The sequence below is a fragment of the Schistocerca gregaria genome, chromosome 2, assembly GCF_023897955.1.
Source record: "Schistocerca gregaria isolate iqSchGreg1 chromosome 2, iqSchGreg1.2, whole genome shotgun sequence".
In the NCBI taxonomy this organism is placed as follows: domain Eukaryota; kingdom Metazoa; phylum Arthropoda; class Insecta; order Orthoptera; family Acrididae; genus Schistocerca; species Schistocerca gregaria.
Window position 1 is genome coordinate 326,839,703 of NC_064921.1, and position 12,925 is coordinate 326,852,627.

General features: G+C 37.3%; 1 protein-coding gene across 2 annotated transcripts in view; it reads left to right on the forward strand.

Moving 5' to 3' along the window:
• Positions 1–4,415: 4,415 nt before the first annotated feature.
• The window catches only part of LOC126336971 (transmembrane protein 231), a 34,179-nt gene continuing 25,669 nt past the window's right edge, over positions 4,416–12,925 (forward strand). Inside the window, exons 1-2 of one of the 2 annotated variants that reach the window (XM_050001187.1) lie at positions 4,416–4,576; positions 4,662–4,828. In XM_050001187.1, coding sequence (XP_049857144.1) covers positions 4,438–4,576; positions 4,662–4,828 — 306 coding nt within the window. In that variant the 5' untranslated portion in view covers positions 4,416–4,437. The remainder of the gene's footprint in view (positions 4,577–4,661; positions 4,829–12,925) is intronic. The other variant, XM_050001185.1, reaches the window with a different exon arrangement.

The window sequence follows — 12,925 nt, forward strand, 5'->3', positions numbered from 1 at the left end:
TATTTGTATGTTGTGAGGCATCTTTAGTGTTATATACAGAAATGCACTGAAACTTTCAGGCATTTGCAAGTTGTTTGTTTAGATATGTATTTGTGGCAGGCCTATTTATTGTTAAAACAGCTCTCTGAAATGTGACTGAAACAATTTTGCAAGCATCAGTCATCAATATTTATATGGTTTTACTAGTTAACCCCAGTACAAATAAAGGCACTTGAACTTCATAAAGTCAAATACAACCTATATATCTTTAAGGGAAAGACATTGAGGGAGATACGACGAGTTCACAAAAATTTGTACTGGACTAGCAACTAAAGTTAACTTTAATCCAAATTTTCACGAGTTGTGGTGCAGCTCGTTACACTGTGTTCATTTTAGTAATTCTGGGTGTAGTTAGATGTAACAAACGAAGAAACTGATGCTTCCTCTTCCAGAATATAAAATTCAGGTTCCTCTTCCTCAAGCTCCTTGTATAATGTGTGAAGCTTCCCTTCTAACCACATAATGACATTTTTTCGAACCCACGCATTTTCTTTGTTTCCCACTTTTATCTTTCTTCTCTAATATACAAGCCATCCTTGCAATCTGCAAACCATTTGAGTCCAATAAATGTCAATTTCGTACAAACGTAGGATCCAGCATCTACCCATATAAGCTACTGCGTTGGGTATGAGCACATCGCGCATAAAAGCAGTTGAAAATCATCTTGCTAAGGTCGCAATTCCCGCGGAAAGAACAGTTGTATATGCAATGCGAGTTGAGATTGTGTGACTTGAATTGCATTGACATGACGGACAATGTGAATACATCTTGCCCTTGACGTGACGGACAGTGTGAATTGGCCTTTGCTCTACAAAGACGTCTTCTTCATCATTTAAAAATACCGTGAGTGAATAAAAAAAATTTTGCACTAGGATAGCGCATAATTTTATCTTCAGCAAACCTAGTTCCATACAGTGAAAGTTTTTCATTTTAAATTTATTATAAACATATCGTCGATGAAGAAACAAACCCGCGTAACTGACAAATTGCCGATTTTTCGTTTTTCAGTCAGATGATGTCGTTGACCATATGCACATCTGCTCTTAACGCCATAATGACGAATTTTTAATTATTTACCATGAAAAAATTATCTAAAACAATACCGCGCATCTGATACAGCAAATAAACAGATGGCAATACCGCGGAACTATAGAGAATTAAATACCGCGTATCTACAATCTATGGATACTGTAAACAATACCACGTAAATAAAAATGTGCGCTCAGCCACAGCACATTGTTACTGCCTTATTATGTCTTTAACAGTGCTCGAAAGTGGTTCCATGCTTGTAGCTTCATTCGTGATAATGGACAGCGATATAGATGATCTTTCTACTAAAGAAGAAATTGTTTCTCAGCTGAAATCAGCTTATGAAACCGGAGAATCTTTCCTGAGAGTGACTGATAGAGGTAAGAAAATTGTTTTATTATTCACCCTTTGAATGTTAGTAGCACCGCAAGTGTCTTATTGTGATATGAATCAGAACGCCCGCACTTCACTCGTTCTGTGCTTTATTCATTTCTGCCAAAGATTTCTAGACTGTCCACTTTCTTGTAGGATCTCCCATAAATGCAGATCAATCAACATGCGAGGAAAGTCGTAACGCTGAAGTTACATTTACCGAAGAATAATTAATTTCCTATATGGGGTTCTCAGTTACTGTTCCAGCAACATCTAATGACACAGGTAGATTTTCTTGGGATAATTGTTAATAGTATTACTGATGCCGTCGTTCTCATAAATACATGAATTTGAGCTTCATCTTTGTCTGCTTAAATTAATATATAAATATTTTTCCATCTAGAAACTTTAGTGGCTGTTTCCAACAATGCTGAAAATGAAACTACAGCCACTGTTTCCACTAGAGACGACAGTACTTCACACTCATTGCTATGCGATGGTGCTCATTGTTTGCCAAACACTCTGGATAAAATATCAAAAGATTTTGAGAGCAATAATGATGCTGACAATGAAGGCCAAGAATTTTATGGTGGCGTGAGAAGTGACAGGAAAAGGAAGTCTAAACCACATCCTGAAGATTGGAAGAAAAATGACAATAAGATTCTGCGAATGCGTGGACAGGCGTATTTTGGATACAAAAGAAGTTGAATTGGTAAAATTACTCATGATATTCCAAGAGAGGCACGAAAATTAGGTCCAACATATACTTCGAAGATGTGAAAGAAATCCGTTCACAGAAGGTGTCATCAGTTTTATGGTGCTGATAGGCAGGCTGTATTTAACACATTTGGGGAAACGATGTCATGGGATGAGAGAAAGTTTTACGATATCAACCTTGTGGATGTATTTCCAACCATACGTCCAGGGAAGATCACTGGCGAATCCAGGAGAAAAGGGACGCTCATTTATCATTTTAAAATTAGCTGGGGAAACATAAAGCAAGCAAAAAGATGTTTCTCAATACTCTTGGGAGTAAAGAATGGACAGTCCGATATTGGCTGGGTAATTCCACACATGGGATGAGTTCTGATATAGAATCGTTACGACTTCGAATCAAACAGATGAAGAACAAAGATGAGAGAACCTTCATGAAAGAATTCCTGGGCTCTCTTCCGTCGCATTACTGCAGGAAATCATCCTTGAAGTTGTACCTTGAGCCTATTCTACAATCCAAACAACAGCTGTATGGACTCTATGTGGAAAAATTTCATGCAGAGAAGGTTTCACCATTAAGTCGGGCTACCTTTAACTTGATTTTAGAAGATGGTAATATTAGCTTATTTTCCCCCAAGACAGACCAGAGCGACTTGTGTTGTAGTTACAAGCTTGGTAACTTGAGTGAAGATGTGTAGAAGCGACACACAGAACGGAAAGAGCAGACAAGGACGCAAAAAATATGCTGACAAGGAAGAAGCCCAGCAGAAGCTCTGCTCAATGTACATCATGGACTTACAGGCTGTGGAAGTAGCTCCATTTTTAAGTTCAAGTGCAGTTTATTATAAAACAAAGTTGGCTGTTCATAACTTAACAATGTATAATTTAGAAAGTCGTGGTGCAGTATGTTACTGGTTCGATGAAACGCGAGGTGATTGGGTTGCATCATTTTTTGCCTCAATGCATCGTGAACATCCTATCCAGAACGATTAAGGAAAATCCCATTCAAGTCATTCTGTATTCTGATTTCTGACAGCTGCACATATCAGAACAGAAATGTGACATTATCAAATGCTCTTTTAAAATTAGCAATTGATGTCGAGTATTGATTACACAAAAGTTTTTTGAGAAAGGCCATACTCAGATGGAATGTGACTCAGTTCACAGTTCCATTGAGTGCAAGCTTAAAGGTCGTAAAGTTACACTTCCTAGCCAATAACTATAATATCTAAGGAAGCACGATTTTATCCACAGCCATAAGAAGTCCGTTACCTAGATTATTCATTTTTCATCAACTACCCAGAGAAAAGTTTGTGGCCTGGAAGAGATGTAAAAAAGTAGCCTACAGTTACCGATCTGAGGGCGCTGCAGTACCGCCCAAATGGTATTATTTACTATATGTGCTCTTTCAACGAGGTGTGGCAAGAATTACCGAGGCGTCCGAGGAAAATTCTTGGATATGTTTGCTTCCCGAAACTATACAAGGAAAGTCGGAAAATCAAGAAATCCAAATGGGATCATTTACAACAACTTAAATCTGTTCTTCTTAAAGATTGTCATAGTTATTATGATAAGATTCCTTATGAATGAAAATTATCGCGGAGGTAACTGTGTGACGAGTATCAGTGCAGTGTAATTGTCTGTTGCTGCTTTGAGTGACGTTTAGGATTTTTCTTTAAGAAATGTGCTGACATTATCGCAACTATGTAAACAGTATATTTATTTAAACTGTTTCTATGAAATCTTTCAATAAAAATGATTAATGCTCCAATGCTTCCTAGCTTTCTCAGCACCAAGTACCAACGTAAATGTGTCAAGTCGTCCCGGGAGACTGACAAACAAATACCGCGTAAGTTGCAGATCATCGCATAAATACCGAGACAATTCATCGTATATGCTGTAATTATACTTTCTAAAGCGTATTTTCTTTTGTTTCATATTTTTATTTGATCCAATATTTCCTTGTAGTACTACGATGCAAATTTAGCACCGCTGTGAAATGTATTAGGCAGTTTAGACACTTGTTTGTCTCTCGTGTAAAATTCTTATTTTGCTACTTACGCGGTAAAGTTTCTTCACCAACGATATGCCATACCTGAGATATACAACTGCACATAATAAAAATTGGAAACAGAGACAGCAAGAAATTACATAATTAATTCCGTTATTGCAATATGTACTTTTAAAACTAATATTAATTTGTTAATAAATGAACTGGCCAACAATGTTTGTTACTAGGGAAGCGAAACAAATGTTTGTTGGCAACACTACAATAACACTGCTATGGCGGTTTACAATGTGTTTACTCAAAACGTAGTGTGTACGTATAGGGCTACTGTTTGTTCTAAAGCCACTGTTTTTGTGTTATTTATTACGGCAACTACAGTAATAATACCCTTAATTATAGCGTACCGAAGTTACGGTGATTGTCTAAATTTATAATGTGTAATAGGAGACCCTAGAAAAGGAATCGTGTGTATTAACATGCAACGTTTGCATTTGTTCAGGATTCTGGATCAAAGCAGATACTTACAGGGAGCAACCAGATGTGCATTTTAAGCACAAGTTTATCGCAGTTGCAGAGTCAAATCAGTTGGACAAACCAATTATCTGCAGCAACTTCTGGAATCTGAATAGTATTCTGAGTGACTACAACCACTGTTCAGTCGTCAAGGTAAAAAAGTTTTCAGTAAGAAACCGTAGTATTGTTAATGATATGTACATTTTTATCGATGAACATGGAGCTGCTAGTTTCATGCATAGATATGTTGATTTCACATTTTAGTTGTAAGATTCATTAATATTTCAGCAATGTAGCTTCTTCGGTGCTGTTTGTCGACCTGTAGTAGTATTTCTTATCACTATTGTGTTTTTTGAGATTTATAGGGATTATTGAGTGAAAAATCTCACATCTCCTTGAATATCAGATTAGTAAGTTTTTAGTCTGGACTGTGTACAACGTTGGAAAAAGCTGATTGCTGTGTCTTCTGCAATATTGTTTGACATACAAATACAGCGTTTACTCACAATTTTGTGTGAAATGCTTTGAGTGCCACTCACTGCAAAACAAAAGGAAGATTTGCAGAATCAGATTATGGACAGTGTGGATAACTACAGAATCAAACACGACATCATATTCTTGCGCAATTGATTGCACGTAGTAGCCTACATGTTATTGAGCATTTATGACCGTGAAATGAATGTAGCATTTCTTCGTTTTTAGTTTGAAGGTTGAAAACTGTGTAGCCTAAAACTGTTTCAACTGCTCATATGTTTTCTTGTGACTTCATTGGTTAAGCAATGGCAGCTCTCATATGTTCAGGTAAATGCGACTAAGAATTGTGTTTGAAATCGTCTTCATAGAACATTATTTATGAAGGTGAGGGCACATCTGATTTTTTTTTTTTTTTTTATGTTAGTGTGAAGGCTCTAGTTTTGGCCACTACCCCTCTTATGGCCACCTCGATGTCAAAGGTTAATTTATAAGCTTCTCTGGAATACCAGCCAGTTCTACCATAGATTATTATAAACTTCGTGAAAGGCTCTATTCATTTGTCTACATAATCATTCTTTTGTCTGTTATTGTTTGGAGACACCATTTTGTGAAATGATCAGTGTTGAAGGAGCTGGGTTTTGCAGAAATTTTCTTTAAGCAACACATGATCTGTTTTTTTGTATTTTATATGTTTAAATAAAACATCAGAAGAAACTTAATCTGTTCGGAGGTAAGATAAGACATTCTATTTTCATTTCTTATAAGTTTTATATGGCTCAGCCTAAAAACATGTTATCAAAAGTATGTGGCCATTAACAGATCCATATTTAGCCCTGGTTCCATGTTATGGCCATGCATGTGGCCATAACTGGAGACATACATGTATCCTGTTTTGGCCACTTCTAATAACTGATACTAAAACATCAATATTGGTGTTCTGTCCTAGATTACACTGGGCTAATTTTATGTAAGTAGGCTTATTAAACTATTTTTGGTATTTTTTATATCAATATATACCTCATTGTTAGTATTGTCTTGGCATATCATACTAATTTACTTATGCTTGTGAGATACAAAATATACAATAGGCACTATTCAAATATGCAACATTTTTAATTCCATCTTTGTGCATTATTTATAGGAAAAATGAGTCAACCAAAGAATAAGAGGTTTCAGTATTCTCCCAGCAAAGTTAAAGCAGCTTTAAAGGCTATTGATGAGGGAATGAAGGTTGCTACTGCAAGCAAGTTGTACAAAGTTCCAAGGACTACTTTAAAAAACAATATTTCTGGGGTATCTCAACAAGAATATACAGGGCACTGTGGTCCACGTTCTGTCTTAGGAGAACAAATTGAAAACAAAATTGGTGGACTGTGTTTTGGACTCTTCTAGCATGGGATTTCCAATTACTAAAGAAAATATCTGTGCAAAAACTTGAGAGTGCAGATATGGAAAGTTGTACAGCTACATTTACTAACAATTGACCTGGAAAAATGTGGTGTTATGGATTTCTTAAGAGACACAGGGTTCTGTCACAAAAACATGCAGAATATGGCTAGAGGTTCTGTTACAGAAGAGAAAATAAGAAACTGGTTTAACGAAGTATCCATCACTTTAAATGATATGGATGTGTTTAGTGACCGAAATAGAATTTTTAATATGGATGAAACTTTTTTTCTGGCTCCTAAAGGGGAATTAATCATAGGTCCTCATGACCGTCATGTTTATGATGAGCCATGTAACTCTGACAAAGATAACGTTACTACATTGTTTGCACTGAATGCTGCTGGAAAATTTGCTCCTCCCTTAACATTGTTCAAATATGTAAGGATTCCAGCATCATTGGTGAAAGCAACTCCTCCAAACTGAGGCATTGGAAAAACAGAAAAGGGATGGGTGACAGGTGAAAGTTTTTTTGAGTATATAATAAATGTATTTGATCCGTTCTTGCAAGAAACTGAAATTCCCCGGCCTGTAGTAATATTTTTGGATGGCTGCTCTCATGTGACACTTCATTTGAGCAGATATTGTAGGCAAAATCAGATCATTCTAGTTGCTCTCCATCTCAATTCTACACACAGCTTGCAACCATGAGATGTAGCTGTCTTTGAACCTATGAAAAAAATGTGGAAGAAGATTGTTCAGAAATGGCGATTTGAGAAGAATGGCACTGAAATTTCAAAATCTGATGTATCTTCTGTTCTGTCACAAATTATTACAGAACCTAAAATGGTGGCAAATATTCATGCTGTTTTCAGGGCAACTTGTCTGTTTCCATTTAATGTGAACAATGTCGATTACAGCAAGATAGTTGTTCGTAGTATACCAGCCTCAACCACAGTTCAGACAAATGAGAAGCTTCAGAGATATTTCTCATATATAGAAAAGCAAATTGATCCTATCCTTTTAGATGAGTTCAGAGCAACCAACAAAAGGAATCATGAGTGGGAAGGAAATCAAGAAGTATTATTACTTTTCAAGATCTGGAGAAAAATAGCTGATTAGGTTGAAATGCATGGTGCTAGTGGTAACACTGATGACATTCTGACATATAGCATAGCACCTCCCTCTGAAGATAATCCAACAGAGAATCTTTCACAAAACACAGGCAGACTTAATCCTTCATCCATTCAAAATGTTGATAATATTGACATATCTTCAACACACAGCAGCATTTTACAAAATTCAGATATTCCTTCAACACCCATCAACAGTCTTATTTCTGCAGATATATCGACAACCCCCAATAGTATTTCACATAATTCAGGTACTCCAACATCCAACCATAGTCCATATATAGTGCGTATCCAAGTGGCACCACCAAAATCATTAGCAACAGTTTTTGAAAGTGTCATCAGTTGGCCAAAACCCAAACAACGAGGCACAAAGAGAGAGAAAGAACACCCACTGTTGTGACTAGTGACAAGTGGGTGGCATATCATGAACTGAAGGAGAAAGAGAAGCAGGAGAAAAGGAAGAGAAAAGCTATGAAGGCGTTTAAAGTCCAAAGAGCAGCACTTGGCACTATCTTATGTAAAAAAGGGAAAACAAGTAACAGACAAGAGTTGATAGGCCAACAAGTTCTTCTGAGGAAGAAAAATGGACAGACAGTGGAAGCAGTTTAGATGACTACGTAGAAGGAGATGAAGATGAAATACCAGAAAATGTGAAACTATCTTCGAGTGAGAATTTGAAAGTAGGGGACTTTACGAACAAGACGTGCAATTTTTAAGTGTGTATCTGTAATTTTGAAAGTGCTTTCTGATTTTTAATATGAAATTCAGTGCCTAAAAAGTTCTAATGTTCAGAAAACTTGTTTCGAATACATTCTAATGTTCAGAAAACTTGTTTCGAATACATTGAAAATGATGTTTCGACTACAACAGGTGAAGATGATATAGGGAAACTGCCAGATCCAGTCTTGATGCAAGAAGGGCGTTCATTAAAAACAAAGTTTCCTGGTTCCGTTGATACTTGTGAGAAATAACCTTGTCTGGAAGTTGATTTAAGTAATTACTGGGGCGATACTTTGCCTAATGATTTTTTTTCTGTTCATTCAGTTGCTGTACCTTTTACCTATTTGATGCACGTTTGTTGTCTGTGTCTTATATACTTGTATAAAGCACAAATTATTTTCTGGAACATGGATTGACAAGTACTTAAGCCATAGTTTTATAATAATATGAAGTGGCCATAAGTGGGGAAACAACTGGGCGTAGGTAGGGTTAATATGGCCAAAACCGAGTAAATGCGCCATTTATTTTTCAGTATTTTCTTCTGCTTTTGTTATACAACTTAGAGTATTTGTTTTTACATGGTTGTAATGTGTAGACTTTGAAGCAATAGATACGATTTTTTGAAGTAATTTGTATATTTTTTCCTATATTAAAAATGTGATTTATCTCAAATTGCCCTTAATGTGGCCATAACTGGGGCCTCGACCCCACTCAGTGGGTAACATACATTTTAACCCAACAGTCTTTGAGATGGTATTTCACTTCCTTTCAGTAAATGTGCTTTTGTAATGACAATAACTTCTACATTTCTCTGGTGCTTAGATTTGCTGTGTCAAACATATTCACTAAAGCAAATGTGAAGATATTGTAAACTAATTACTCTCATTGGTGGATACGTAAACCTATTGCAGTTCAGATCATAAATCCAAAAAATAAAGTGAAGTTATTTAATGCATAAGTAGTGTGTCTCTGTTGAAATAAAGACAGAAAAATTGTCTCTCGGCATGCTAATGTCTGAGAGTAGAATCCAAATTGTTTTGATGTTGTATGCATGTGACTTACTAATATCTTATTCTGCATAAATTGTGATTGGTTTGGTAGGTAATCAGTAATTCTTTGCTTATATTCTGAGCCACTTTCTTACATTACAGGCAGGGTGTACCAGAGAGCTACCATTATTAGAACTAAATTTCGTGATTCATTGCAGCTGATTGTGGGTCATTCCATGCCAAGTGGTCTAGAATTCCCCGCATGACCATCATGGATGTTGATAAAATTTTGTGTGAACATTCACACAGGTTCCCAATTAACACTGGTAAAGTTTCAAGATAACAAATTCACTAGTTGCAGAGATATAGTCATTTGTTTGACTCCATAGCACAGTTATCAACTGTGGATCCCCAGAGTTTTCGGCAACCTTCAGAAATAATATCTCTGACAATATTTTCTTGAAAGAACAAAACCAGGCCATCTTGTACAACTTTGAAAAAAATTGTGAATTTTAGCTTTTTATATCTCTAGAAGTAATCATGGAATAAATATGGAACTTTGTGCATCATAACATACCAAGAGAAGGTCTTAGAACATAAATTTTTGTTCTTCTATTACTTTCCCATAGTGTACAAATTGAGGACAAAGTTAACAATGTTTATAAAAACTTCAAAAAAGAATATTTTAGTCCACTTTTACAAAAAAGAGACCAAAAGATTTTAAACCATTTTCAGTAGAAAGACCAGGGCATAAACCTCCTGAAATGTAGTTCTCTCTCTCTCTCTCTCTCTCTCTCTCTCTCTCTCTCTCTCTCTCTCTCTCTCTCTCTCTCTCTCTCTCTCGGCTGGGTGACAGTGCATTGAAAATAAACACATATTTCATTGGTATTCAAATTAAATCTTACATCTGTTGTTATGTTCCACATACAGTTCTTTATTACTCTGTGGGTAAAGTAATATCAAAAGTCTAAAAGTCCTGATAGCTATGAAGTGAAACTGAGTCAGAAGAACTAATGAAATGTAAAAGAAGTGGTGTCTTTTGCATGACTCATTGTGGCATATTTCAGCTTGTTTTTCTGCTATATATAATAACTACGGAATCAAACTGGTTATAAACTTCAAAATGTAACTGTGTGTTATAAAGGCACCTGACCTCATGGTGGTAAAACTTTTGTGTAACAGCTGCTGCATACATCATATAAATTGCCTTCAAGTTTTCACATTCTGCAAATTTTAGTGAAGTTTATAGTGCCCCCCTTTTATATTTTTAATGATTTATGCTACAGGGAATGTCTTTATATTGTGTAATGTTGCTGATGTGCTATATTAATTCTGGTTTAAGGTGTAGCATATTTAGTGTTCACATAGATTGCAGTTTGAGTGGAACTTTAGGGTATTGATGGAAAATGGTATAAATGTATTGCTATGGCCCATGGCAGCTTAAGCACTGCCGGTTTCTCTTAAAGTGAGAAAACTAGCATTTTCATTGCCGTAGGGGCTGCACCCAATACCTGTGCAAGAGCAACTACAGGTGAGGTGAGTTTCCTTCCATAGTTTCCCAAGGGATCAACCGAAGCGTCTGATGCCATCCATCGGTTTTGACCCGTAATGTAAGGCTGTTGTGTGTGATGTCATGAAGGCGCGGAGTGTGGTTTGTAAGTGTGGCGTGTTTGTAGGTGTCATTGTGTTGCGGTTCGTGGTGGCCTCTGGTAGTGTGTTTAGGGGTTTTGTGGTGTGTGGTGTATTGGGTTCAGTTTGGTGTTACTGATTTGTCTGGCTGGTTCTCGTTTTGGCTGTGTTTGCAGTGGAATTGGTTTCATTGAGGAAATGATTTAGGGTTTTTGTGTGAAAGTTATTGTAGTGCTGTTCGCTCTAGGTCGTGTGTTAATTTGAGTAGGCTAAATTAATTTGTTGTTCCTCTTGTTAGGTATGGATATGACCGATAAAATTAATAGTGTGCAACTCTATGCCATGATGGGTGCAACGCCGTTGGAATTGATAAAATTTCCACAGCTGTTTGGGTTGATTGCGGAGACAGTTAAGTGCGCTGTTTGTCGGCACGAAACGACATTGGCAAAAGTTGCGGCGTCTCGGACCAGGGGCGGTTATATGTGGCGGGGCCATAGGGATAATCTATGGTGCTCCATACGTCGTGGTTCCTGGTTTGAGAAGTCGAGGTTGGGCATACGCATGATTGTGTTGTTGGCATATTACTTTTGTTATAGATCCTCTCTCAGTTTTTGCGCACATGAGGCTGGCGTGAGTCAGGGAGTGTGATTGACTGGTTTTCGTTTTTTTGTGAAGTATGTTTTGAGTTTATTAAGTACAAGAGTAAGTTGGGTGGGCCTGGGGTTGTGGTAGAGTTGGACGAGTCACAGTTTGAGAAAAGGAAGTTTGTGGTTGGTTTCTGGGTGTGGGGGTCTTGTACTGGGGATTGGGTGTTCGGAATGTGTTTTTAGGGTTGTGGCGGAGCAGTCTAAGGCGGAATTAGTGGGGTTAATTTTGAGGAGTTTATAGAACTGGGTTCCACTGTAGTTTTCGATGTTTTTTCTTCTTATAGGGGGTACAATCATTTAGTTGTGAACCAGAGTTTAGAGTTTAAAATTTATGAGACGGGGGCTTGTACAAACCCTTTAAAGGGGATGTGGGGGGGGGGGGGGGCATTAAGACAGTCTTGGGAGGGGGAAGAGGTGCTCTTCTAACCTTAGGTCTCATTTAGATGAGTACTCTTTTTAAAAAGAAAAAGAAAAAAAAAATAGATGCGTACACTTTAAAAAAAAGCTATTAGTAAGATGTACAGGCCGAAGGTGGTTAGTTTGGGTGGTTTAGGTGGGTGGTTGGCTGCGGCTCGGGGGGGGGGGGGGAGGTGTTAGTTGTTGGTACTGTTTATGGGGGAGGGGTGTTGATTTGTGATTTAGTTCTGAATGATTTATTTTGTTGCAGTTTTTGTTGAGTTGTAATGTTTGAGATTTCTTTATTTTGCATTTGTTTTTTGTTTATGGGTATTTTATTTTGGGGGGGGGAGGTTGGAGTGTGGGTGGGTTGGGTCTTTCTTTTGTTTGTGTATTTTTTCGTTGGTTTGTGGTTGTGTGTGTGTGTGTGTGTGTGTGTGTGTGTGTGTGTGTGTGTGTGTGTGTGTGTGTGTGTGTGATTGTAGTGGCCAACCTAGTTGCGGGCACCAGAACTTTGTTGTGTAAGTTTTTATTTTTCTTGTTTTTAGTGTGTATTTGTTGTGTGTTGGGGTCAAGGGAAGAACACTTCCAATGTGTGTTTGTGGCTGTGGTTGTTCCGGTATCGGGCATTGCTGTTGAGCTATATAGGTTCCAATTTGTGGTATTTGGAGCTGCCGTTGAGCTGTGTAGGTCAAGGAAAGTGTTCAAATCCAATTTTTGGGCTCGGGAGCTGCCGTTGAGCAAGGGAAGTGTCCGATTTCAGACAATATTGTGTTTAGTGGAATTGGGGAGTTTTGTGTTGTCTGTTTTTTCATCATTTTGTGTGGTTTGGTAAAGTGGTGTGTGTGTAAATTTGTTTAAAAAAAAAATTCTCAGGCT